At 40.5% G+C, this 27,796-nt stretch overlaps 1 protein-coding gene across 1 annotated transcript; it reads right to left on the bottom strand.

Annotated features, from left to right (window-relative positions):
* Nucleotides 1-444: 444 nt before the first annotated feature.
* On the bottom strand, nt 445-27,139 carry LOC133125094 (A-kinase anchor protein 11-like). The gene is made up of 12 exons (XM_061236812.1): nt 27,105-27,139; nt 20,379-20,484; nt 18,890-19,000; nt 18,527-18,580; nt 18,189-18,320; nt 17,116-17,371; nt 11,758-16,219; nt 11,202-11,351; nt 9,557-9,640; nt 7,732-7,796; nt 4,997-5,178; nt 445-4,153 (listed from the first exon to the last, which is right to left on the bottom strand). The coding sequence occupies exons 2-12, from the start codon at nt 20,439-20,441 to the stop codon at nt 3,998-4,000; spliced, it is 5,715 nt and encodes a 1,904-aa protein (XP_061092796.1). The 5' UTR covers nt 20,442-20,484; nt 27,105-27,139; the 3' UTR covers nt 445-3,997.
* Nucleotides 27,140-27,796: the final 657 nt, after the last annotated feature.

The raw sequence follows: 27,796 nt of genomic DNA, 5'->3' as shown, positions 1-27,796 counted from the left end.
AAACTGTTGTAATTCCTACACCGGTCACCTGATTTGGATGTAAATACCCTCAAATTAAAGCTGAGAGTCTGCAGTAAAAGCACATCCTGTTCGTTTCAAATCCATTGTTGTGGTGTATGGAGCCAAAAAGATGAGAATTGTGTCGATGTCCCAATATTTATGGACCTGACTATGTAAAAATAGAAGGAGCACAGAAGTCACCTCAAGGGGGCAGTGATAATGCTCATTCAGAATTGAATTTGTAGTTGGAAAAACTTACTTGGTGCTTTTCAACTGCAATTTGTGCAATTGAATTTGAGTTGAGTGTTACTACAATGTTATAGTGTTACTTACAATAGATAACTTTGATGCCTTGTGATTAACCTTGTGCATCTCATTTCTGGGACAGAATGGGGTAATCTGTTAATAATGGGGTCAACACACACAAATTGAAAAACTACTGTACACATGAAAAATGCTTTATTCTTGGCCACAGCTTTTACAATTTGCAAATATAGTGCTTCAAGCGTGTCAATTGTAAATTAATGAGAAATATCACTATGGGACAAGTAGTGCACTCACTGTTTTAACTTACACAAATCATTAAATATTTTATTTGGCAAGATTATACAAATAAGCAAGAAAAATATATGTCAGTATACAGTGCATGTTGTTTGCTTGCTACAATGTGTAATTTGATGAATATAACACTGCACAAGTAACAAAATATATTTTCACTACTGAGTCAAATCTACTGTATATAACACATTCAGTTTTTAAATAACACAAAATAGCATTAGGCCATTTTCGAATGAAAGTGATGCACATAAATGTACATGAAATAAAGTGACTAACGCACAACATGAACACAGACACCTCCAGAAACATACTGTAAGAGAACTCCCTTCATTTGGCTGATTCAAGGAACCACCATATCACAATATCATTACCATCAAACATAGCTCTTCAATAATTATAATATTTTCCAATTAATACGCTTATTTTGTCTTATTTTGTGAGTAAGAGAGAGCTAGTATTACCACTTAGTTATCAAACCTGCTCTGGGTTCAACTGAAATATCTGGCAGCTTTCCTTGTTAATCTACTTACAATAAATATGCATGTGATTCTAAGTTTAAAAAAATAACTGATAATGGTAAACACCACTGGCATGAGGGAGCATGCAAAACTGCATCACGATTTAACAATTGGCTAACTATCCATGTTTTCTTAAAAGGCAGGTGGAATGTTCCAATACTGTACTGGTGTTAGTTTCTTCGTGGATTGTGCCATTTAACTTTGGCTAAACACAAGCAGTTAAATCATATTACACCTTCAATACATGACACTACCAAAAGGTAGGCTTGCTAGAAAAAGCACATAAAGTGACAGTCAATTGGTTATTGATGTTATTAATACCATACAGTAAGTGGCTAAGTTTTATGACCAATCAACAGCTGCCATTGAGATAGCAAGGGAATTGCTGTGGTTTACAGAAAATACTTGTGAAACCTATCATTTACCAGTGGAAAATACAAATAATAAATGTTTTAATTGGACTCAGCACTTTCCTTATTCGGGAAGAATAATACTTACAGCTGACAAAAGAAAACGTATACCTGGCTCAAGGGTATATAACAGCAGCTTCATCCCGATCAAACACATACCAACCCCGAGTGTAGAGTACAGTGCTTTTGCTAGTACAGTAGCTTCCACCCTTACCAATAGCTTACAGGCTACATTACACTCTACTTCCCTGGGATATATTGTAAAATAATTCTTTGATGTCATCTTTCCTGTCCTTATTTAAAAAGAGAGTTCATCAAATACAATTTGAGGTATTTTACACATAAAACAGGCTTGTTGCCTTGCTGGACATTAGGGTGCTTTTAGACTTATGAAAAGAAATATGAAAATTACCATTACATTGGCAGGTATTCCATTCAGAAGTAAGCCACTGAAGGATGTGTTTAAAGAGTGAAATCTAAAAAGCATGACTCAAATAGCATCCATGCTTTCAGCAGTTCAGACCACATTGATTTCATTGGTCAGTCTATAAATCAATTAAAATAATAACAAATATAAATTGTGGCCGTATCTGTGCAATTTTCATTATTTCTCAGTGCTTAATCAGTTAAATAGTTGATGATGATGTTTTTGTGTGTGATGAAGGATATTTTGGGCAATTACGAAAATTTCTGACAAACTTAGCTTTACAATGGCTGGCATAAAGGCAATAGGAGGCTTGCTTAATTGTGGAAAATATACCACAAGTAATTCAAAGCAGCTTTCCAACCACTTCAAGGTATGACGTATTGTGTTTGGAGATGCTCTTTTGCATACCACTGCAGTAATGTGTGGTTATTTCAATTACTGTAACGGTTGTGTAAGCTTGAACCAGTCCGGCCATTCTCCTCTGACCTCTCTCACAAACAAGGCCGTTTCTCGCACCATTTTCTGTAAACGCTAGAAACTGTTGTGCGTGGAAAATCCCAGGAGATCAGCAGCTTCTGAGATATAAAATCTCTGTACAATCTGCTTTGGAGTTACTCTTAGTGTTTTTCTTGCTTTAGACCACAAACATCCAAATACCCCAATAACAGCCATTGTATTGCCGGTAGACCATCAGAAATGACAATAATCCTTTCATCGCATATAGAATCAGACAAAAATATAACATATAAAACCCAATAAACTATAATAAATATTATATAAATATAGCAAAGAGGCTTTTCTAGGCTGCATTATGTCTGTGCTGTAAACAACGGTTTGTTAACTAACTAAAAAATCTGTCTTCATTTTAAACAATTTGAGCACTGCTATTATGATGCAATTGGCAAATAATCCACTGAAATAAATGTTACGGAGTGACTGGAATTTTGAATGCTTTTCATATTGGTGTTATGCGGATTCAGATAAAGGCTCTGGACTACACGACCCAACACCACACAAACACAACAAAAAGAAAACAAGCCCCGTTTTCTGAACTTATTTTCTAAACTCTAGATTGCTTTGCTTTAAAAAGCTTACAGTATAATTGAACTATACGTTTCCATAATGCTTCCTTGGTGTAACTAACACAGTCCACACAATTCCTCCTACACACTACACAGTGTTGGGAGTAGTAGTGGTTTCTGGAATTGGCTCCTGACCATGTGGAATCTACGCCAGGAGAAGAGGAATAATGGTAACAGTTTTCTGTGAAGAGATGGGGATTCCCTGAGAGAAACATTCTCTCATAAGGCTGTCCCTCCTTTCTCTTATGGCACATGACCAGGGTGTGAAAGCACAATGTACAGATACTCACACACCGATGGGACGTGGAAATGTACTGTACACGAATGTTACGAACGGAAAACCTGAAAAACAGAGCGACAAGGCCCATGACAAAACAACAAAGTGACCTGGAAGTCAAAAGCATACAGTTTGCGACATCAAGAGTGGACAGCGGGTTCTTTTCTGCCACCCCCTAGAGGGAGGGAGGTCCACCCACAAGCAGTGCACAGGACGAGACACATCCCACCAAATAGGCCTCAGGGAAAGCCCTTCTTGGTGTACTGTTCCTGCTTCTGGATTTCATGCCAACTACCACAAACTTCATTATTTAATTACAGACCTGCAGTGGTTCACTCGTGGGTCAGACCACAGTATAACATTTCATACAGGGCTGGCTGTTGTCTTTTTCAGCTGTCATTCATTAACTTATCAAGAAATAACACAAATGATGTAACATGAACTAATTAGGCTAATAAATAATTACAGGCAGAAGTTGGCATGAAGGCAAGAAAAAGACACCAAGTGTTAGAAACACTGAATTTTGGGCAGAGCGCACTAACATTACAGCACTACTGTTACTGCACTACAGCCAGGTCACACAAAATCCAGGAAGAGATTCGGCCCTCAAGGAAGGGGGTTGTACACCCTTGTTTTCGGCAGAGAGACAGCACAGTAATAGGGAGTTTTGTAGTTAATGGCAACCTTAACATTTCACCCCCCAGAGGGAGTTCAGGTGTAGGCATCTATGCTTGGTCCAGCAGCCACTGGAAGAAGGGTTGCCCACTGCGTCTCTCTGGATCCGTGCCCGGTTCCAGTTCTTCACAATACCTGAGGAGAGCCTGCAGGAGCTCCCCAACCCTCCACTCCTTCTCCTTCACCTTTTGAAGCACAGCTGGGAGCTGCAAGAGGAACACAGACACATAGTTGGTCAGCCATGTCAGACTGACCTCTACCTAATGAAAGCCAGCAGGCACTGAGGATTGAGGGCAGGGATACTCAAATCTGGCTCACAACGTTAGTAGTACGTCTGGTTTTCATTCCTCCCTTCTCAACAGGGACTGAATTATAGCTGGGACACTGACAAGTTGAAATTGTACTTCCCTCTAGGGTCTTTCGGCGAACTTATCCCTGGTTATGGGTATGCACTTTGTTGTACGTCGCTCTGGATAAGAGCATCTGTCAAATGCCAATAATATAATGTAATGTAATGACAATGCTGCTTGAGCTTCAATTTGTAAGTAATTTGGCTGACATTAGGCAAGCAACAACACAGGCAGTGTGGTAGGCCACCCCTTGGCCAGGCCAGTTGCATCTTAACCACAACTGTCTGGTGGTTGAGAATTAATAAGGGGAAAAAAGCAGTTGCACAAAATACAAAAAATTGATTTTATCGTGAATAAATGCTACAGAATGAATGTGTTTATATGAATAGCCTCTGCTAGAACCATAATGTTCAATCTGCCGCATGTTCCTGCTTTAGATAAACAAATATCCCAACACCAGCCATTGCAAAGCTGGCAAGTCATCAGAAGCATTTTTTGGAAGCATTGAAAATATCCTTAATCAATAAAAAATAAAATAAAATAAAATAAAACTGAATGAATATGAAAAAAACTCCAGAAAGTTTGTCTTATTATATTGGACTGTGCAATCTGCTTGAGTTGGTCAAATAAATAGAAAGATAAAAATAACAGCAGACCCTGGTGGTCTGAAGGACACTGGTTCAGTCAGTAAACACTCACCAGCTGCAACTCCCTGTCAGGTGGAAGGCCAAGCTGCATCATGGGAAGGTTGGACTGGGAGGCTGCAATCCACTGCAGTACCATGTTCACCTGTGGGTCCAGGGCCTGTTCCCCCAGGTGTGTGGTGACCACCAGCAGCCCTCGTTCTGGGAGGAGGGGCCTGCTCTCCACTCGAGGAGGCTCTGGAACGGTCGTCACACACAGAAATAATTGAATTTATTTATAAACATTTATTTTCAAAATGCTAACCCGACAGGGATACAGTGCCTCAGGAGGATTCTAAAAGTCAAAATTTGTTCTTCATATGAATTCGGTCTTAGACATTTTTGTTTGTTTTCTGCAAGAGTGTGGCAGTAGAAAATAAAAATGTAATGTTACAGTGAGATTTTTGCATTTTGTTAAATAAAGTAACATATTAAGTAATAGACCACTTTTAATTAACTTTTCACTGCTCTTTATAGTAATTTATAGAAAATCTATTCAATTTCGATTTGAAATGGTTAAACATTTCTGAAAGAAGCTTTTCTTCACAGATTTTCTTTACATGTGCTTTTTACAAGACTTTTGCACAGTACTGTATTTGCTATTTTTACATGAAGAACAGGAACAAATACAAATTAAAAAGGAGACAGAATAAACAAATAAATAAGATTTAAAATGTAAAACACCTTGAGGGACCTTCAGAAATGAATCAAACATAGTATCAAGTCAAGTAAATTAAATAAAAAAATAAATTAATGGCATTTGGCAGACGCTCTTATCCAGAGCGACGTGCAGTTGATTAGACTAAGCAGGAGACAATCCTCCCCTGGAGCAATGCAGGGTTAAGGGCCTTGCTCAAGGGCCCAACAGCTGTGCGGATCTTATTGTGGCTACGCCGGGGATTGAACCGCCGACCTCGCGGGACCCAGTCATGTAACTTAACCACTATGCTCCAGGCTGCCCCAGAGTATTTCATCTAATGAACAGAAGCAAGTTCTTTGCTTTTAGTCTTGATGCCCACATACAGTGGTGTGAAAAAGTGTTTGCCCCCTTCCTGATTTCTTATTTTTTGCATGTTTGTCACACTTAAATGTTTCAGATCAAACAATTTAAATATTAGTCAAAGACAACACAAGTAAACAGAAAATGCAGTTTTTTTATTATTAAGGGAGAAAAAAAATCCAAACCTACATGGCCCTGTGTGAAAAAGTGATTGCCCCCCCCTGTTAAAACATAACTTAACTGTGGTTTATCAAACCTGAGTTCAATTTATCTTGCCACACCCAGGCCTGATTACTGCCACACCTGTTCTCAATCAAGAAATCACTTAAATAGGACCTAGACCAAATAGTAGTAGACCAAATGATCCTCAAAAGCTAGACATCATGCCGAGATCTAAAGAAATTCAGGAACAAATGAGAAAGAAAGTAATTGAGATCTATCAGTCTGGAAAAGGTTATAAAGCCATTTCTAAAGCTTTGGGACTCGAACCACAGTGAGAGCCATTATCCACAAATGGCGAAAACATGGAAGTGGTGAACCTTCCCAGGAGTGGCCGGCCGACCGAAATTACCCCAATAGCGCAGCGACGACTCATCCAAGAGGTCACAAAAGACCCCACAACAACATCCAAAGAACTGCAGGCCTCATTTGCCTCAGTTAAGGTCAGTGTTCATGACTCCACCATAAGAAAGAGACTGGGCAAAAATGGCCTGCATGGCAGAGTTCCAAGACGAAAACCACTGCTGAGCAAAAAGAACATGGCTGTCTCAATTTTGCCAGAAAACATCTTGATGTTCCCCAAGAATTTTGGGAAAATACTCTGTGGTCTGACGAGACAAAAGTTGAACTTTTTGGAAGGTGTGTGTCCCATTACATCTGGCGTAAAAGTAACACCGCATTTCAGAAAAAGAACATCATACCAACAGTAAAATATGGTGGTGGTAGTGTGATGGTCTGGGGCTGTTTTGCTGCTTCAGGACCTGGAAGACTTGCTGTGATAAATGGAACCATGAATTCTGCTGTCTACCAAAAAATCCTGAAGGAGAATGTCCGGCCATCTGTTCGTGACCTCAAGCTGAAACGAACTTGGGTTCTGCAGCAGGACAATGATCCAAAACACACCAGCAAGCCCACCTCTGAATGGCTGAAGAAAAACAAAATGAAGGCTTTGGAGTGACCTAGTCAAAGTCCTGACCTGAATCCTATTGAGATGCTGTGGCATGACCTTAAAAAGGCGGTTCATGCTCGAAAACCCTCCAATGTGGCTGAATTACAACAATTCTGCAAAGATGAGTGGGCCAATATGCTCCACAGCGCTGTAAGGGACTCATTGCAAGTTATCGCAAACGCTTGATTGCAGTTGTTGCTGCTAAGGGTGGCCCAACCAGTTATTAGGTTTAGGGGGCAATCACTTTTTCACACAGGGCCATGTAGGTTTGGATTTTTTTTCTCCCTTAATAATAAAAACCTTCATTTAAAAACTGCATTTTGTGTTTACTTGTGTTGTCTTTGACTAATATTTAAATTTGTTTGATGATCTGAAACATTTAAGTGTGACAAACATGCAAAAAAAATAAGAAATCAGGAAGGGGGCAAACACTTTTTCACACCACTGTATAACCATGTGTCACAAACATGTTTGTACAGCAACAAATTAATGCAGTAAAAAATTGCAAGCATCCACTAACAAAGTCAGACTTGTTTTAATAAAGAAATCTATAGCTTTCTGCAAATACCTTTAGATTTCTTACCATTACCATCTATGTGCTCCTTGGACTCCAGCTCTTTGTCCTGCTCTTTGTCCTCTGTGCCATTGCTACCACAACGGAAAACAATCAAATGAAAAATCATATAACATTAAAGAGAAGAGGGCACAGAATAAAGAGGTTAATCAAGCTAAAATGGGAGACTGCAGAACTACATCTCCCAGCATGCCATGCCACACATCAATCAGCTCCAGAGATTTTTATATGAAAGTTACATAGTAATGATCAATGCTGATGTTTGCTTTTGTGTATGCAGCGGCCATACACATTTTCACACAAATCTTTTATTTTGACAAAACTCGAGGCGACAGATACATGCATTAGCAGGGATTACTTGTGTGACTATACATAGCTTTCTCTGTAAAGAGGAGAAAGTGATTATTTGAATGTCAATTCTGTTGCCATTTAATTATTGCACTAATCTGCTCTCTGGAACATGATCTAGCGTGAAGAGAGAGAAAGAGAAATGGAAAGGGAGAGGGAGAGACAGGGAGAGCAGTCACATCACAAACCCATGCAGCATATCTACAGTATTTATTTTCCAAGCGACAACACTTGGAATGAATGAGGGAAAATTCCCTCTCACCCACCTCCCAAAACATTTTTCCCCCTTTCATATATCGGGGAAGTCTAGAATACCAACAGGCTGTGGCCTACCAGCCAACACCCATGGCAACAAAGGCACAGTTGACCACACATTGAATACAATATGAATTTCGTGAAGAATTCAATGTCTCTCTGACCATGGATTGGTCTATAGTGGTCATACTGCTGTCATATCCAGAAGCAACACATAACTTGTACTGCACAGCATGATTTTCTGATTGGTGGACTCACCCCAATTACCTAGCTAATGTGGAGAGTTGCAGAAAAGCACTGTATTATTGTCCATATTAACACTAATCATCAAAAATCTGCCATATTTCTGACAAATACCATTTTATTTGCCAGTCAATCACATATTCATGGAATCAGTTAATGACTGCACATTTGCAGGCTGGAGTTATACTCCTGATAATAAAATGAGGAGAAAACTCCCTTATGATGGATGAAGTAAAGATGTTGACTATGCAGCCACAGGTAGGCAGTGTCTAGAGAGGAGCTGATTCAAAGAGGCTTCAGTATGAATGCATTAGTTTCAACCAATCAGAGATTCCAATTCTATTTCCAGTGAGGAATGGGCATCACTATAGATTTCAGCCAATAAGTGACATGTAAACACCCTCTGTAAACTCTGAAGATTGTATAAAACACTTAAGGAACAGTGTTTTACTGCATAGAGCTCCAACCAAGCCTTGTCTAATGCTAGGTATGACTTAATTACTACCTAGTTTTCTGGCAAGCATGTCAGCTTATTAAGCAGCATAATAGCGAGCAAATTAACTTGTCTATAGAGTAGAGTTACTTTTCTGAACATATAGTCCAGTGCGAGACCTAGTCCAGTTCTTAGTCCCCCAAAATTGGAGAAATATGTATGAAAAGTGCTGTAATTCCTAAATAGTTCACCCGATATGGATATGAATACCTTCCAATTAAAGCTCTGACAGTCCGTACAATCGGACTGTATAATCGTTGTTTCCTTACAAACCCAATGTGCTGGAGTACAAAGCCAAAACAAAAAATAATAATCGTCTCACAGTCCAAATACTTATGGACTACATTGCATGTGTGTGCCTTTGTGGTTGTGTATGTGTGCGTGTGCACATGCAAGCGCATGTTTGTGTTTGTGTACGGGGCAGAATCTACTTGGTGTATTCTAATGAAATACCGCACCCATACAGACAGCTCGGTCTCCTGAAACCGCACCAACCTGTCAGATGGGGAGAGGGATAAGGGATCCTCACAAACCTCCCCCTCTAACCCCAGACTGCTCCAGCTACTGCTGTTCCCATTACTGCCAGGAGAAAAGATGAGAACTTAGCAAGATACATTAACACTGCCTTCAACAACACTGCTAGCTTTTTTGAAGTGATACAACTACATCTGTCATTTTTGAAAGCAGGAATACATCACTGAATGTGAATCATAAATTGGCGAAACTGATTGTATGTGATGAGATTCTTCTCAATTTGCATGTAATTAAAAACATACTATGCAGGGTTTCCTTCCTTCGTTCCTGTGTTTACAATTAAAAACATCCCCATTCTCAACTGCACCTAACATCCAAGATGACAAAACTCAACTACAGTACCAATAAAACTAGATATTTTGCACTGGCTAGCTATGCCGGTAGCTTTGCAACATCGTATTGCAAATTACTGGAATCAAATTACTTACAAAAATAAAGCAATAGCTGCATTCATACCAGTCAGGCAGTCATGTATGCCAAAAAGCTTGACTGACATATCACATAGCCTGCCTGGAAGCCTTTTTAGAATAACAAATACAAGTATGGATTGCATAGAAGTGAACACAGACACTGGTTGTCAGTGCATCAGAGTAATGCCTGAGCATAGTTGTTTTATATTATTTTCAAATAGAAATCCTGCATGGCAGTAAAGCAAGGGGTAGACTTCAACTGGCAACTGGCCAGTTTTAGTGGGAAATCTGCCATATTTCTGACAAATATAATTTTACTTGCCTTGAGCAACAAAAGCACCAGATTTGCTGCCCCAATGCCTTTTAGTGTCTGGGTAAATTACTACAGTACTTGTATTTCCCTCTAATGTTTTACATGAGCAGATAATGATTAAATCTTCTTTAAATTAAATATTAAATATTACATTAAATATTTTGGCCACAAATCCATTTTACATACACTTATCATACATACAATATCAAGCTATAGTGCCAATTTCCTAACATTTCCGAGCTGTAATGTGTCCATCAGCTCATTATCTAGATGGATAACAAGGAGGTCGACTTAGTCTCCCCATGCTGTGGGATTTCTAAAAACCCCATATTCCCTGTTACTATACATGAGAACAAATGGCAGACAATTATGCAGACTGAGACAAAATGTGAACAAACATGCTTTTGCTGTCTCAACCCTCCATGGACAAGAGTTAAATAATTAATTAGCTTGGGATTAATACTAGTTATCTCACAGGAAGCAAAGGTACAGCTTGGCCGATTAAGACAGTTCCCTGGTGCTGCCTTTCACACAAGGGATTGATTAAAATTCCCAAAAGGTCTTCTAAAACACTGCCTAGTACATTCATTCCAGAAATCGAACTTAATAAGAGTTAGAGACACACTGGTGAAAAGGTGTGTGCAAGAAAAAACAGGGTGAACTATTAACAGACAACCATAGGCTCCTGCAGGGAGTATTTAGCAGTTTACTAACCCATCCAAAGGACACACAGCATCCGTAATCTACAGTAGCTTTCTCAGGTGATACATAACAGAACATTTTATGCAAAGGGTTAGGATGAATTAAGAGGTCTATCACGATCACCCAGTTCAAATTCAGCAGCTAGCATGGTGCTTCTCAGACCACGCTAGACAGACTGTACCTGTCGCTCAGGTGCAAAAAGCTGCTGCTCTCATCTGGATGCTCGTCCTCGAAGCTGAGGTTGGACCAGCTACCAATGCTGTCCTCCCCTGCACTCAGCTGCTGGCTCACTGCAGACTCTGATGTGTTTGTCCGCTCTCTTCCAGGCGGGCTAGGGCATAGAAAGCACATAACACCACTTAGCAACATGGTCAGCTGAACAGAATTTTACTTGCCCTTGAGAATTTTGTCCTGGACACACATTTGGATTCAAATGGAAACATTCCAGCGATTAATACTCCAAAAAATAGCATCATGATGCAGTCGATAATATGTCAATTTTTGTGCAGCTTTCTATGGAATTCATTTTCTTTAGTTGCCCCTAAGAAGCATTTTTGAATAAAGAAGTGTAATGTTCCTTCCTATATGTTCTGTTTGCGAACATCCATTAAAAGCAGCCATAGTGCCATGAATTTGGTGTGTGGGCAGAGGGGTCATCAATAACTCAGTGACCAATACACAAACCCCTCTGAAATTACCGTTTGAAGTAAGGTGATATTGCATAAAATAGGTTTTACCTGACACTGACAGCCCGGCAGATGTTAGATATAGCAGATGCCATTATATCTGTGGTTAGGCTCTCAGCAAAACTTGCACCATCATGCCCAATCCCACTGTCTGCATTCAGGCTGGTGCTGCTCAGCTCCCTCTTAGCTTTTTCAATTGCAGAAGACACCACTTCTTCTGCAAACACCTCCCTCTTATCCAAATTGATGTGAATCTTTGGAATTTCAAGACTGCAAGCCCTTGCCTGGTTACAGCAGCTGACAGTTGATGCTTCACAGTCCTGCCCCCTTTTCCTGTGAATTTCCTGGAAGTAATGCCTGCCCACATTCCTTAAAAATGGACACTCCTTGACAGCACAGTAGTGACAGGCTTTTTCAGCATACACATTTCTGCTCATCCTTATTCTGTCATCTAATGCTGGATGGCCTGCTGTCGCAAGTGTCACCTCTAAAGTATCATCAACAATTTTTCTGGCATACCGTTCAATGACTTGCATGACACCGTCACTGTAAGTTCCATCATTTAAGCTACCAGTGCTGTGATATTGTTTGTGTTTCTCCATGTAAGGTAGGAAGGAGTTTGAGCATGAGCTTTTGATAAGCTTGTCTGGCATATCTCCTGGCTTGGACTTTTTGTACAGGCAGGAATCGGTTAGTGATTTGGGCAGACGAACAGATGGCAGTCTGAGCTTTCTTGTAACATCACATGTGATGTTGTAAGCTAAAGACTCTGCAAAGTTAACAAGTTCAATGTATTCCCCACTGCTTACATCTCTGGTCTTCTGACATGTACACTGGTCAGCCTGTGCGTCTGTGAAAGGTGTCTCAAGAGCTGACCTCCGCCAGACCTCATCGGTGTCGTTGTGATGAAATCTCCTGAATGAGTGAAGCTTCAGGCTGGACTTCTGCTTGATTCTCCTTGTGGCATGTGCTAGTCCCGACTTGATAGATCTATAAGCAAGTCGGCTGGCGTACTGATCCAAAATGAGCTCCCTACTGCCCCCTTCTCTCTTCAGAACCCTGATGAGGTACCCAGCATATTCATCGGTTACGCTCTCACAACTAGGGAAGTTGGATGACAGTCCGCTTGCACCAGAACCCTGGAGGCTGAGAACTGAGGTCACAAGATCGCTGGACCACTGGTCGGCTATGTTGTTTAATCTACATTCTCTGTGGCCCAACTGTGAGTGACATTCAGCAGACTCGTCTTGGCCATCGCTCCAGGCCTTGCGGCCATGATGAGTAGAACTGATCATCATCTTCTTTACGTCATTGATGACCTCCCCAGCTAGTTCCCCAGCATAGGTCCACAAACAATTTAAGGTTTCTTGTGAAAACCGAGCACTGTGCACTGGGAGGTTGGCTTCACCTTCCTTGTCAGTTAACTTGCCTCCTTCTTCCAAACCTAGGGTGTCCATTTCTGTAGCCATAGAAACAAAGTGGTAAGCTAAGCGCTCTGCATACCGGAACGCTCCCTTCTGCATGATTTTCTGGTCGGTTTCTACAGGAAGGTTTTGTTCCAGCCGGCAATCTCCACCCCGCATTCTGGATTGGCACCTACTGTCTCTTCCGTATTCCTCTTCCTCGTTCCTACATGCTTCCTCCGAAAGGGACCTCATAAGCTTCACCATGAAGTCTTTCTTCTCAGAGTTGGCTCTGGCTTCAAGTGGTCCAGCGGGAGGCTGGCACTGTGGGGTAGATGGCGGTGTGGCTGGAGAAAATGCCTTTGCAAGCTTTCCCTTCAGTTTCTTTGAGAACTGCTTGATTTGTTTCTCCTGAGACACAGGTGGAGGCTGCTGTAGTGGGGTGGATGGTGGAGTGCCTGGAGTTCCATTACATTTTCTCTTGATATTGAGCGCCTCTTCCAGAACTATTTTTTGGTCACCCTGCCCTGCCAGTTCGATACTTGGGACTTCCAAAGCATCCTTCATTGACAAAGAACGTGCCTCAAGGCTTGCATCTCTGAACTGCCATACATTCCTAAAGTCGGTCTCACGACTGTCTCTATTGAAGGAAGGCTGCAAGGGAAAGAGGGAGCTTTCATCAATACGACTATCTTTCTCCCGCAGGTAGGCAGTATCTGTTAGCTTGTCTGATGCTGGACTGTGTTTGTCCAACATAGAGTATACACCAGAAGTATTTTTCTGAAGTACTGTTCTTTGATCCACTTTGTCTTCTCTATCACTCAGGAGACATTCAGTCCTGGGAGCTGATGTGTCAGTATTCCCTTGTACATCAGCATGCTTGGTGGCAGACTTCACTACATCTTCACTGAGAAGATCCGGACACTCAACTTGCCGTGATGAGGGTATGCAACTTCCTATTTTCTTGCTCAAATAGTCAGCACATTCCCCAACTGTCTTCTTCACTTTGGAAGTGGCCATGAGGTCATATGCTTCGCTCACAATCAAGTCAACCATGTTTCCAGAGAAGTTCTGAAAATTAGTCTTCCTTGATGACGTAGCTTCGTAAATATTCTCATCACTGGCAAAGACTGTTTCTTCATCATCGCCGCACATTTCACCATGTGCGCTATTGCCTTGGGCAGCAGCTGGCAGCAAGTCTGTCTGAGTTGCTGTGGATTTGTCCAATGCTGATGTTGTCACTAATCCCAGTTCAGAGCAGTTGCTTTTCTTGGGACTAGTTTGTGAGGTGTGGCTAACACTAGATTTAAAATGACAAACATCTTCTGGATTCTGAAACTGGGAAATGCCTTTCCCTGCCACAGGTACTGGCACACAACTGGCAACTCCAGACATGCAGTACAAAGCTTTTCTCATGGTGCATTTTTCTGAAGCACTGTCCAGTTCAGATGTGCATGGCAATTCCAAGTCATTTGTGGCAGTATCACATGTCATTGTAGATGGTGTGGAATCCTCAGCACTGACATAATGCATGTTATCCAGAGACACACTGATGGCCGCCTGTGTTGTGAAGGTAACCTCCACTTGAGACAACTCAATGAATGCCTCCTGGAGTACCGATTCCGAAAGGTCCGAAGCATATGATGAAACAACCTCTTCCTCTTGCTCAAAAGACCAACCACTTGAAGTTGAGGGTGTGGCTGGGTATGAGAACTGGCAGACCTCCATGATCCCTTCAAAGACCAGCTCCTCTGCAAGATCTGCCGCAAACCTGGCAACTGTGTTGTTGAAGATTTGCTTTCTCACAATAGAGAACTCTTTCAGTGCCTCAGACATGGCTTCCCCAACTAAGAAACTAGCCAGACCATTTACAGCACGTTCTTTTAATACATACGCCTGCCTCATGCCTATCTCATGAAAGGCCATTTGAAAAACTGAGGAAGTTAACCTAGCAGCTAGATGGCAAAGTGTAGTAGTGCAAGAGGACACCCCCTTCTGTAGATCTCTGAAGGCACTCCCTAGGCTCCTCTCCACCAAGTCTGTGGCAAACTTCTGTATTCCATCTGTCAGTGTTTGCGATTTCTTGGATATAGTAACGGTCTCCTGTATGTCAGAGAGTTTCATGAGGTGGCCACTGACATTTTGAAATTCTTTATGGCAAACGCAACTCAGGTTCTTGTTAATGTTCATGTCAACGGGAGATGAGTATCCACAGACCGATGCAAGGATATCCTTAGACATAGTGCTTGCAAAATCCGAGTATGTTTTATACAGTGCACAGAGGTCCTGAGGTTTGCGCAGTTCTGTGGTATCTCCATCTGCCTTCCAAAAATACTCAAAAGATCCTCCTTCTCCGAGAGGGCTAAACGCTGATGAACTGTCCGGACTGAAGAGAGCTCCATTCTCCTCACCAGAAGCTCGCACTTGCCGTGGGGAATCAGGGACCTCAGAGTGGGCACCGCTAGCCAAACCTGGTTTCAGTGGAGTGGGTTTCTTTATGTTGGCAGGGAGGATTGGATGGTCAAATTTCTGTGGATTCATAGCTTTAGCTGAGCTTCCTCTGGATTTTGAGCCTCGGTCCTCTGAAAGCTTCTTTTTATGCGTCTGGCCAGGAGATGCTATATCCTTGAACAGCTTGGTCTTAGATGTGCTCTCCAGAGCCTGTTCCAGGTCATCAAACTGGTCAAAGCTATCAAAAAACTCACTCACCTCCGAATCAGAGTCCTCCACCCCATCCTTGAGGATGGGGATTTTTGGAATGTCAAGCTTTGCTTTCAAACTTTTTTGATAACCTACTTCATCCAAGAAGATAATAGGGCTTGGACTTGAGCAATTGGACTCGTCCGACTCTGTGAGGGAGGTTGAGGTGAGGCGACCTTTCTCAGGACTGCTTGGTGAGTAGAAGCTCCACTGGCTCCCAGAACCTGTGGACCATCCTACCGCGGAGCTCTGTACAGAAACCGATACTTCAGGAGGGGTTGACTTTTTGGCTGATGTCTTTTTAGAGATAGAGCGGATGATGACCCGGGAACCAGACTTGTCTTTGCGGTGGGAGGGGACAGTCTGAGAGGCCACGTCACGCCGGTTATGCTGACAGTAGGCACCAGAAGCTGAAAAGAATAAGAGACAGGGGCATTTATTAAATAACACAGATATTCAATTATGATGAATATCCTACAAATGTTATGCATTCTTCAGATTATACTATCCTTCTAAAAATCAACTTTCAGGCCTCAAGCTGCAAAAGTAATCAAAAGTGATGTAGTTATAATTATTTGATCCTTGACTTAAAATGCAAGCCTCTCCGCTAATAGCATTATATGGATGGAATGTTGACATGTGGTTGAAGAGCTAGCTAGAACAACATGTAATAGTGCATGCATATACACTATTATGTTCATGTTTATTCTGACATTTCAATGTTCTCCTAATAAATCTTGTTAAATTGGGAAACCAACACTTGTTAATAGCGTTTTTGGCAATAGTATTTCTGGCCCTCTAGTGGACATAGTTAGCACAACACCAGTTATGTATGAGTGGTCAGTTTTGACATTATAATTATTCTCAAAACAATAAAAACAAAAGTATTTAAAATGTACATATTGAAAGTGCAAGGTTTGGTCAAAGTGACAGCCCTAGTTTGCAATCACCAAATCAAGGCTGATTATTCGAAAACATGCATGAGTGAAAATGTACCAATTTATATACCGATAAGCGGAACCAAAATTAAAATTTCTTATCAGATACCTGGATCTTGGAATTTTGGATCCAGTTCTAATTTGGAACTGGTTAATCTACCCTGAACATAGTGCTCAGGATCGCATATGAGCCACCATTTAATGGGAAATTAATATTGAATTGGGATCTAGTCAATAATAGTCGACAATATGAAATCTAGTCTTTTTTTTTTTATGGGTACATTGTAGTGCAATGTAATTAGCTGGGGATTGGAAATCAACTCAAATATTATGAAATTACAACCCAAACTTTCAGAGAAATTACCTACATGGGTAATCTGTGGTGTCCTCCTCCTCCAAGTGCTCAAAAGCGGTGACAAAATCATCCTCGATGGAGGATACAGACTGGTTGGTATCATCGTCTTCAGATTGGCAGGTATCAGGTGTGGCCTTGTGTACAGACTGCAGCTCTATGGCAAACTTTACACCTGCAGCGTATCTGGCCAGTAGACCCAGTGCAGTATTGATACTACTCTGAGGAGTCAGGGAGAACCGCAGTATACAGATGGCTTTCAACCAGCCACTCTGGAGCAAAAAGAGGATATGACCATGGTCAGCCAATGCAAAGGAAGAAATAACAGTTGATTTATTAAGAAAATAAATTGAGGCTAGAGAAAGCACTGCCATAAGGGTAGTTTTCCCATGCATCTGAAACTAAGGGTTGGATTCCACACATTACTCAAGGCCCAAGGGTTTTGGCACATCATCTGAATTATTATGGTTAATTTTAGAGTTAACCATGAATGTGACAGTGCCCATAGTCATTATGTATGTGCTTATTTAATGCACATAAAATGCAGTTTATGGGAAATCATGTTCTGAACTGATTCAAAGCAGTTACTGATTCTCTATTTACTCCCATTGTCTTTGGGGGCACTGTAAAAAAGTGCACACATAAAGCCTTGTTATGCCCAATGTTATATTGGGATGGTGATCTAATCTCCCTGAAGGACTAAACTCTGCAGTCACAACAACATACCAAACAGAAGAACCAGATAAAATCTATGCAGGAAACTTAATTAAGTGACTTTAACTGACAATGCATCGATTACGAGTGCAGTAGAAGATCAAAAATACTAATCAAATCATCAAATTACAGTCCTCAAGGGCTGAGAGCTGCTGGTTTTCCCACCAACCCTTTACCTGCAAGTCAGGTGTGAAGATAGTCTGGCCAATAAGTAGCACTAATAGTTCATTCAATTGCCCAGGTGAAAAGAAAACCAATAGACTTGGATTTGAGAGCCAAATGTAATGATCCCTGGTCTAACACATAGTAATCACAAAATGCAAATCCCATTACTGTAAATAGAAATGGTGAATAATAGAAAATTCCCAATCGTACCTGAGAAGTACTGTCTTTTTTCTCCAAGAGATTCTTAGAGTCTTTGAGCAGCAGCAGCTCTTCATCCTTCAGGCTAGGGACATGTAGTGATCTAAGCAGCTCAGTCACGTCACTGGGGGCAGCTGCCACAGCCTTCATACAGTGCATCAAACACAATGAATGTAGGCATTTTACAGCATTTACAGGGCGTAGAAATATTAGATATAATTATTTTTGTTCAAAAATGTCATGAGAATGTTAAGCCACATTTAATATTTTATTTTTTTGTGAGTGCTAAAGAAAATATATGAGCAATAAGTATGAGCAATGCCATTTTGAAATATAAAACAAGCACTGACCTGTAGTGTGATACTGTCTCCGAGAGAATGACTGGGTAAACACACAAAATGAATCTAAGGGTGGAAAAGGAGATGTGTTTAGAATAACAAGCTGTTAAAATAATAATCAGAAGAACTTGGTAAAGGACCAACACAAATATCACATCTTAACAAAACAAAAAAATTACTTTTCTGCAACCATTCAATTTGGATCATTGCTGCACTCTCCTACTCTCATACTTTCAGGTCCTGTTTCAGTCACAGTCTAACAGAGGGCAGCTGGTTTGTACACATAGACTGTAAGTACCTGACTGATCAGACTGACCACTTAGCAGCCCTTAAAACGTTTAAGTGAATTTGTAACTTGGACGTGGGAATACATACCTCAGTCGGAGACACCATCTCTCTGATTGGCAGGTCCAGCACCACGTTACACAGCTGTTTTCTACTCTTCACAAGGTTCTTCAGATTGAGTGTGGAGCTCTCCTGGACAGTCTAACCAAGGAAATAATGTTGGCCAACCAGCAAAAGGATAAACACAGGCAAACACAAGTATTTTGAATGACTAAATTACAGGGCTGCAGTATACTATAATGGCTAGTGAACTGGGCTTGTAATCTTAAGGCTGCAAGTTTGATTTTTAGAATTCCACCACAAAATAACATTAAGGTAATTTAACAGATCAAGATATAACTGATTAAGTCTCTCCTGCTGACCAAATTCAGCAGCAAATTTGGCAAAACTTGATAATTGCACCCTCTCTCATTCTTGGGTGGGTGATTTGAATTTGGGGATACTGTTTCGCGACCTCCCGTACTAGGCAAAGGGGATTTTGGCTAGTAAACAGGATATTGCTCAGTGTGTGTAGTAGTCTTGCAGAGATGTTCTCCTCAATAACCTCTGGCTGAAAGTGCCTGCTACACATTTGCACATTTTTAACTGTGTCTGAATCGTATAGGCAGGATATTTAGCATCGCCAATTGCAGTCAGACATTGTTTTCCGGTGTGTTTGCCAACAGCAAAGCAGCATTTTCCTAAAACCTAAAAGCATGAAAGTAAACTGAACTGAGCACCATTAACCTAGACTTATAGTAATTTTCTTTCTTTAAGAACTTGCATTCAAGCCAAGTAGGAACACCCAGCCTCTGTTTGTATTTGTAAGTGGAAACCTGAGACATTGTCTGACACCTGCCCATAGATTTATAAGTGCAACCACTGTCATTGTCATCCATAGTAAAGCATGTGCAGTAATTTGGGGTAATGTAATACTTGTTAAATTTATGTTAAATTTGAAAACACTCCTGTTTTTGTAGACACTTTTTTAACTCAGGAGGTAAGAGCGGTCGTCTGGCAGGTGGAGAGTTTCATCCCGGTGTGGCGACGTGTCTCTGAGACACCTAACCCCCAATTACTCCTGGCAAGCTGGTCAGTGCCTTGCATGTCAACTTTTCACCATTAATGTGTGAGCGAATATGAATGGGTGAATCAGAGGTCTAGTGCTATTTACCATATAAAATGCCGTCCACTTACTGGCCAAAACGGACAATCATATGAAAGAACAGGTAAGATGAAAATACAATAGAGACTTTTAAATTGGTCAGTAATCTGCAGCAATTATATATGTGCCTAAAGGGTTTCAAATACCTATCTAGATCAGTCCTATACCCATCATCTAATAAAACTAAGGTCACCTGGGTTTTCATTGAAGTGTACTATGGAATTGATATATAAATCAGAGATCATCATATTGATACTGAAGTCCTGATAATCAGTAATACGAAGCTAGTGAGTTATCAAGAATGAAAGACGTTCTAGGACGAACACATTTTATAATATTTGGAAGTACTCTGGAAACCCATCCTGATTGACTGACCTCTTTCCTAATGGAGGCCCGGGTCTTCAGAGGGACCCCTCTGATTCGGGCACAGGCGTCCATGGCTGGGCAGGGCTGGGACAGGACGCTGGCCACTCACCTGCAGCTGTCATGGAAAGAACTCTCAGGCATTAGCACTGGGGGAGCAATACTGAGGAAAGGAAGCATCTCATACACTTGTGGAAAACAAGGACCCTGGTGAAGGACCCTGGTGCAATAAGTGCCATGAAGAGGTTATTAAGATGGTCAGTAAGAATTGTATCTGTTACAGCACAGTGTCCCCATCACTATGTTGGGGCATTAGTTTTTCCAAGATGAATGTCCAAACTGCCTGCTACTGGCACACGAACAGTGCAAGATGGCAGCCTTGTTTTCCCAGAATCTTTTTCATACTACATTTCAAGTGCAAAAATAACAAAAATCTAGTCTCCTCCAAGATCTGGCTTACTGTATGACAGAAAGTTACGGGGTAATAGTGCTATTGGCAACAATCAGAGTAGCGTCTTGAAGGGTGTGCAACAATGAAATGAAATAAATGTTGGCCTCCTGCTAGTCTTCATTGTCAAACTGAAGACCAAACCAAGATGTTCTAAGACGTGTCATTAACATGCCAATAGCAAGGCAGAGTCACAAAATGGAAAGAATGAATGTGACCATTTGCTCACACCGTTCAGAGCAGGCTAATCTTTTTGTACGGAGCCCAATATAAATCAGGGCTTATATATATATTTATTAAAGGGAAAGTTCATCCAAAAAAGAAATGAAAACATGTTACCACTTACCCAGGGTACTATCTACAGTATCAATCTAGATAGGTTCTAGGTTTAAAAATGCAGTTGAACTTGATACAATAGATCTTTATCGACCAACTTTTTTGTGGCCCTCAAGGCGCTGAACATATACATGTGAGAAACCAAACAGCAACGTCTCTTTAGAAATACAATGCGACGGTTATTCACAAACATTCACAGAGCTTAATATTCCCACCATTTGAGAACTAGCTTAACCCGAAGTATGCCAACTGTGTATATCCAAGCAAAGTCGCATGCCGGCAGATAATCAAAAATATTCACTTTTAAGGTCAATCGAGGTCATACAATAAAAGTGAAATCACATGAAAAACCCCAGAAAGTGAACTATCCATTTAAAATGAGGTTAACCCCAGAAAGAGCACTATCCATTTAAATTGAGGTTAAATGAATTAAATGCTTTGTCAAATTTCCTACAGCAGCATCTGTTGCTATGTGTTGATACATAACAGTACCAAGTTTGAACTTGGCTGCAGGTCTGGCAGTATGAGACATCAAACTAATCTTTGTTCTGATGCCAGGGTTTCCCCTAATTTAGCCTAGGCTTCACACTTGTGGTGATGATGTAAAGTTCGTTATAAAAGACTGCTCTTTAAATTTTTACTGTTAAAGGAAACATACTGAAATGTTTTAATCATTTCGCATACATCTCAGACTTAAAAACTGCCAGATACTCACAAAGACAAATCAATGTAACCCAGACAAACTACTACTAGTACAGGACAACAGAGCATCAACCACTTTCATTTTAATTGCGAAAAACTTTATTGCACTGCTGGTCTAGCTACTATTCAACATAACTTAAAAAAAAAAAAAAAAAACCTTATGTGGCAAGGTGGCTTGGTTTGCGGGAAGGAAGCAGGGCAATCGGAGGCACACCTGGACTACATTGCGAATCAGTCCAGGCTTCTAAAAGGTGTGTTTCTATCCACAGTAGGCGGCAGAAACCGGGAACATGCAGGAGAGGACAGAGACCAGACACGTATCGAGTCACAAACCCCAAGCCAGCTGAAAAGCTATGCGAGTCCTGTTATTTTCTTTGCAGTTGTGCTCTTCCTCCTTCCAGCTTCGGCTGCGTGCAAATAAAACACCGGAGCAATCCTGAATTTCCGTATCTCTCTTCTGTCCTCCCCAGAGTGTGTCACGGCGTGCAACACCTTATTTTCCATTGCCAAATTCAGGGTTATGAGACAACTTGAAATTACTAGCGCCACTATGCCGTATTAACCCTCTCAGTCCCAAACCCAATATGAATTGGCTCCACCCAAATCCCAAAGGGTTTTGGCTTTGGTTGTTTAAACTTAATTTATTTTAGGATAAAACCCCTTAAGATGTACCATCTCATTTTTCGAAGTAAATAAATGAATAGGGGCTGAGCTAATTTTGATTAGTTGACAAGCTACACGGTTGAGAGTGCCATATGGCACTGGGATTGCATGGTAGTTACACTTGAGTGCCAATCACACAGCTTATGGCGTTTTCTATCAGAATTTCAATAGAAAATTGCCAAAACATTTAATATGGGCCAATTTCCCTTTCCAATTAAACATGTGGAAAAACTAAAAAATCGAACACAGAATCTGCTCATAAGGCCTCTCACACCTGATTTTTTGAAAAACATTCGGGAGTCCATAAGCCAGTGGGATCAGCTCAAAATGGTATCTCAAACCTAGCCAATTGCGATGTCAAAATGTTTTTCTTATGATTTGGTCCCAATCTGAAAATAACAAATGGGAGCCAGCAATCGTATAGTGTAAGCCCGTTTTACTGCACAGAGTGGGATTGGATGGGTTATGCCTCCTTCAAGAACACAACATAGGTTTTACTTGCATTAGGCTACTTAATCACTTCATTGGGTAGACCTGTACACATCTGCTCATGAAAGTAATCTAATCAGCCAATCATGTGGCCGCAACTCAATGCATAAAAGCATGCAGACAGCGTAAAGAGGTTCAGTTCTTGTTCAGATCAAACATCAGAATGGAGAAGAAATGTGACCGAAGTGACTCTGAAAATGGATTGATTGTTGGTGCCAGATCAGATTTGCTGATCTCATTTCATGCACTAAAGTCTCTAGAGTTGACAGCAAATGATGGAAAAAAACATCCAATGAGCAGAATTTCTGTGAGCAAAAAAACACTGAAAATGAGAGAGGTCAAGGGAAAATGGTCAGGTTGGTTGTTCAAGCTAAGAGGAAGGTGACAATAACTTAACCACGCGTTACAACTGTGGTATGCAGAAGACTATCTCTGAACCCACAACACATCAAACCTTTAAGTGGATGAGCTACAGCAGCAGAATTAAAAATAAATAAACAAGTCTAATAAATACCTAATAAAGTGATCACTGAGGGTATATAATTACACACATTTAGGAATGTTTTAATCAAATCAATCTGCTGTCAAGACAGACTTAGCCTAATACCCAGGCTTGAATTACATGGCAACAAAGGATAAGACACCTGATTTTTCTTTGTGTGAGATGGCCCCACTGTGCATTCTGGAGGTCTTGGGAGGGTTTTCAAAAATGACATAATGGTCTAACTTCAGAGATGCATTGCTTTGCACTCCAATGCAGAGGATCCTCGTCGGATATAAGCTAGCATAACGCACATAATTCATAGGTTCATTTACACCATTACACCAACATTTAATTTAGACATTTAGTCATACTTTAATCCAGACTAACAAAAGTAGAAAAAAGTTAGAATGATGCCATGTCATCAGTCATCAACAGTCATTACACAGTCCTAAATCTTCAACTTAAGTACCACAGTGTAGTGCAAAAGGAAGATTTGTGTATATAGGGCTTTAAGCAGCAAATGGATTTGAGGGTATAATTCTCCAGCTTTGGGGAAACTGTTAAATGCAGTTTATTTCTTCTCCTAATGACAATGAAAATTACAAAATGTATAATGGTATGACTGCACTATGCATACAATGACTGTAAATCTACCAGGGATGTGACAAATCAGTATAACAACTTTAATGTCAAGATAAAAGCCTAATTGCCTAAAAGCCTAACAGATGTCCAGCAGTCTATAGTTAAGGCTACAACGAGGCATGCTGGTTGATCATGTGTCATTTTCTTAAATGCATGGTTAATGCCATGCCAGTCGACTGGTCTCATGATTGTTTCTATATGGCTTATATTTTTATGAAACGGTAAACTTTGCCAATTAATTTGATTTCATAAAGCTCATTTGATACTAATCATAGATACTAATTGCAAAAGGCTTTTTGACCAGGGGTGCCCAGATTTTTGCACACTACTGTATGTGAAAAGAAGCAAACCTGACTTCCAAACGGTACAACATTTTACATTTACAACTTTTTATTAAAATTTTTTACAGTTTCTAAATAATAAAAAAGTTTGGGAACTCAGTTAGTACTTGTAACTCCTCCTCGGGCAAAAATAATAGCTTGTAAATATTTCCTGTAGCCAGCGAGGAGTCGCTTTTTTCCCCCATTCTTCCTGGCAGAATACACACACAGATTTTCAATAATATTCAATAATAAGTCTGGGGACCTTGGCGACCATTGCAAAACCTTCATCTGTCTTTCCTGGAGGTACTTCATTCTTGATTTTGAGTTATGGTTTGGATCATTATATTGCTGGAATACCCAACCTCTCTTCAACTTCAAAGTCTGGACTGACCTTCAAACATTAGCCTCTAAATGTTCAACGGTATTCAGATTGGGGGAATGAGTCAAGAATGTTCCAGCTTATGCCTTTGAAAAACTCCTTTGTTGCTTTTGCAGTATGTCCATTGTGCTTCTATAGGATGAAGGGTCATCCAATGAGTTCGGAGGTGGAGGCATGTGGTTGAACTTCAGCAGATAGGGTGCATTTCTACACCCCATAATTAATTCAACTGCAGTTATCAGCAGTTACATTATCAATTAAGAGTGAGCTTGTACCTGTGGCAGCCATACATGCCCAAACCATAACACCCCCACCATGTTTCACAGATAATGGGGTGTGCTTTGGATCTTGGGCAGTTCCTTTTGGCCACCACACTTTGCTCTTGCCATCACTCTGTCAATCTCAGTCGCATCTGTCCACAAGACATTTTTTCTTATTTCTCAGCTGCATAATGGCTTCCTTGACTTCCTTGACAATCAAAAGCCTAGAATAAAGACTAGATAGTGAAATATTGTATCTGGACTAGGGAAACAACCGAGCACAACCTGACTAATGAAAAACACCTGTGAAGGCAACTGTACCGAACACGGAGCCCTGAAATCGGGGACAATGTACAAAAAGTGCTATTATTTCTACAGTACAAGGTGAAACCAAAATATATACAAATAAAAGCTGAGCATACGCACTCTAAGTACCTATGTTACAAATTTTGTAATCCAGAACCAAATCACAGAAAACATGTCTTAGTCCCAAACATAATGGAGCTCACTGCATTTTTTCGTTCTCTGAGAAAACAATGCTCAAGGGCCCAACAGCGACATTGCGGGTCCCAGTCATGTACCTTAACCAATATACTACAGGCTACCCTGTGGACGCATAGATATGAACCAAAACAGGTCACATTAAATTAAAAGTGCAGCCATATTCATCCTCAAAGAAACACCAGACATAGGGCTGGCACAGTCACAACCTGGATGTTGTTCATGCCTTGTTTTTTAATTCTGAAACTAGTGCGAATGTTTAGCTGTATCTAGGTTTGTGTAATGTGATAGGCCTCTTTGAACATTTCAGATTCTATAGCCTATCAGGCACCACAGCATTTCTTAGAGTCTTTTACAATGGCCATTGTCCACAAATTGTCCATGTTAGTCCAGACTGTCACAAATGTAATATAGAACTGATCGTCAAGTGTATGCTAATATTAAATATAATAGATTGTTTTTAAAACATAATATAAAATATATAATTAGGCTAAATCAAAAACGGTTTCAGAAGCATTCGCTAAACGCAGGTCACCTGTGCGAAAGAGCCATCCAAACACTGATACCTCTCCCAGAAACAGCAGCTAGCCTACTCTCTTATTAACATGAGTAAGAGCTAACACACCTTCCATGGGCACAACAATATTCAAACATACCTCTCATTGAAGCAGACTGCAACGTTACCAGGGCGTGGACTGATCATAACTAGTAGGCTATAACTAAATGTTTATCTTCCCTAAGATATTCTAAGCAGCTTTAGAGAGAGTCAGGGCAACAATCTGTCGCCAGGGCATAACTTATATAAGCTCTAGTGATGAAAATGGGTCAGACTCTACCGTTTGCTGTAACGGTATATGTTACGACGTAGAATGTGTGTTTAGATGCATCGAGCTACGCTGGTTAACGTTAGCTAACATTAACTTTATCAAAGTATGTCAAATCAAACAGCAACGTTAGGCTTTCGGCTGATGCAGACGTATATTTTAGCAATGATATGCATTCAGCGTGATAGCTAACCCAACATAAATTTCATTTTGCACTACGTTACTAAAGCTAAATCTAGACAGATGCTAGGCCTAAGTGGATATTGAAATCTATGTTTGCATCTGCTACAGCTGTGTAGCAAGTCGGTACAGCATTTAATTGCGGAAAGTGGCGGCTGTTGTGGTCTGATGTCATCTTCGGGAAAGTGAGATCGTATGGATTAGCCAGCAGGAAAGGTAACATTATGTATGTTAACATCTACACTACAAAAGCTACTCACATTACAACGCTTATTTGAGATACGAGCGCTAAATGATGCGAGAGCATCACACGCACTGACAGACGTCAAAGTAGTTACTATTTAACATTTTCACAGGGCCGCGGCCTCAGTATAACCCAATATGTAGCTCGTGTGTATTTGCTTTTACAGCGGAAATACATACAATAAAACAGTTGAAACAAATACAGTTAAAGCACCAAAATATCTAATTATAAAATCGCGCAGCATACACAATGATTATTCTCACCAGATAGCCGTCAGACTCTTTGCTGCTTCCCTCTGATAATTTCACATAACATGGAAGATTCAGGCCAAAGCAATCAAATCCGGAAAAAATCTGCCAGCAAGGGGAAACGGAGACTACTGAAATAGCGATTCGATTCAAATAAAACAAGCAAACACATTATTTTATTTAATGATAATCCACATTTGAGATAACATAGATTGCATAGGCAAAACATCTAGGCTAGGCTTGGCTAGGTAAGCAGTGTTTGGATAATTAACTTTGGTCACTTTTGCTCTGTTTGTTTGTTTCTTTGTTCAAAAATTGGCCTTATATTTGTTGTACAGGTAGCAGTTGAAATTGTACTTCCCTCTAGGGTCTTTCAGCGCACTTATCCCTGGTTATGGGTATGCACTTTGTTGTACGTCGCTCTGGATAAGAGCGTCTGCCAAATGCCAATAATGTAATGTAATGTAAAACAAAGAGCAGTATAGTTACTCGCAAATTTTTAAAAAAAAATGTATGACCAATAGCAATTCAGGAATGATTGGTAAAAGATGCCCACATAATTATGTATATTATTTGAAGACTACACAGTATGTGGTGACTAGTACAGACAAAAATCCCATATTATTTAGATATCTGGACTATATACCGTACCTATCGTATATCAGATATGCCTATGAGAGACAACATGATCTAATATTTATCTGAAA

The sequence above is a fragment of the Conger conger genome, chromosome 3, assembly GCF_963514075.1.
Source record: "Conger conger chromosome 3, fConCon1.1, whole genome shotgun sequence".
NCBI classification, from domain to species: Eukaryota; Metazoa; Chordata; class Actinopteri; order Anguilliformes; family Congridae; genus Conger; species Conger conger.
Note: the sequence above shows the minus strand (reverse complement) of the source record. Positions and strands in the feature narration are given on the sequence as shown.

Coding starts and splice junctions, on each gene's coding strand:
- LOC133125094 (XM_061236812.1), bottom strand. CDS start 20,441: ATGGACGCCTGTGCCCGAATCAGAGGGGTCCCTCTGAAGACCCGGGCC. Junction 16,220..17,115: donor GGACACCACAGATTACCCAT/GTAGGTAATTTC, acceptor TATTCTTTTCAG/CTTCTGGTGCCTACTGTCAG. Junction 5,179..7,731: donor GGAGCACATAGATGGTAATG/GTAAGAAATCTA, acceptor CGACCGTTCCAG/AGCCTCCTCGAGTGGAGAGC.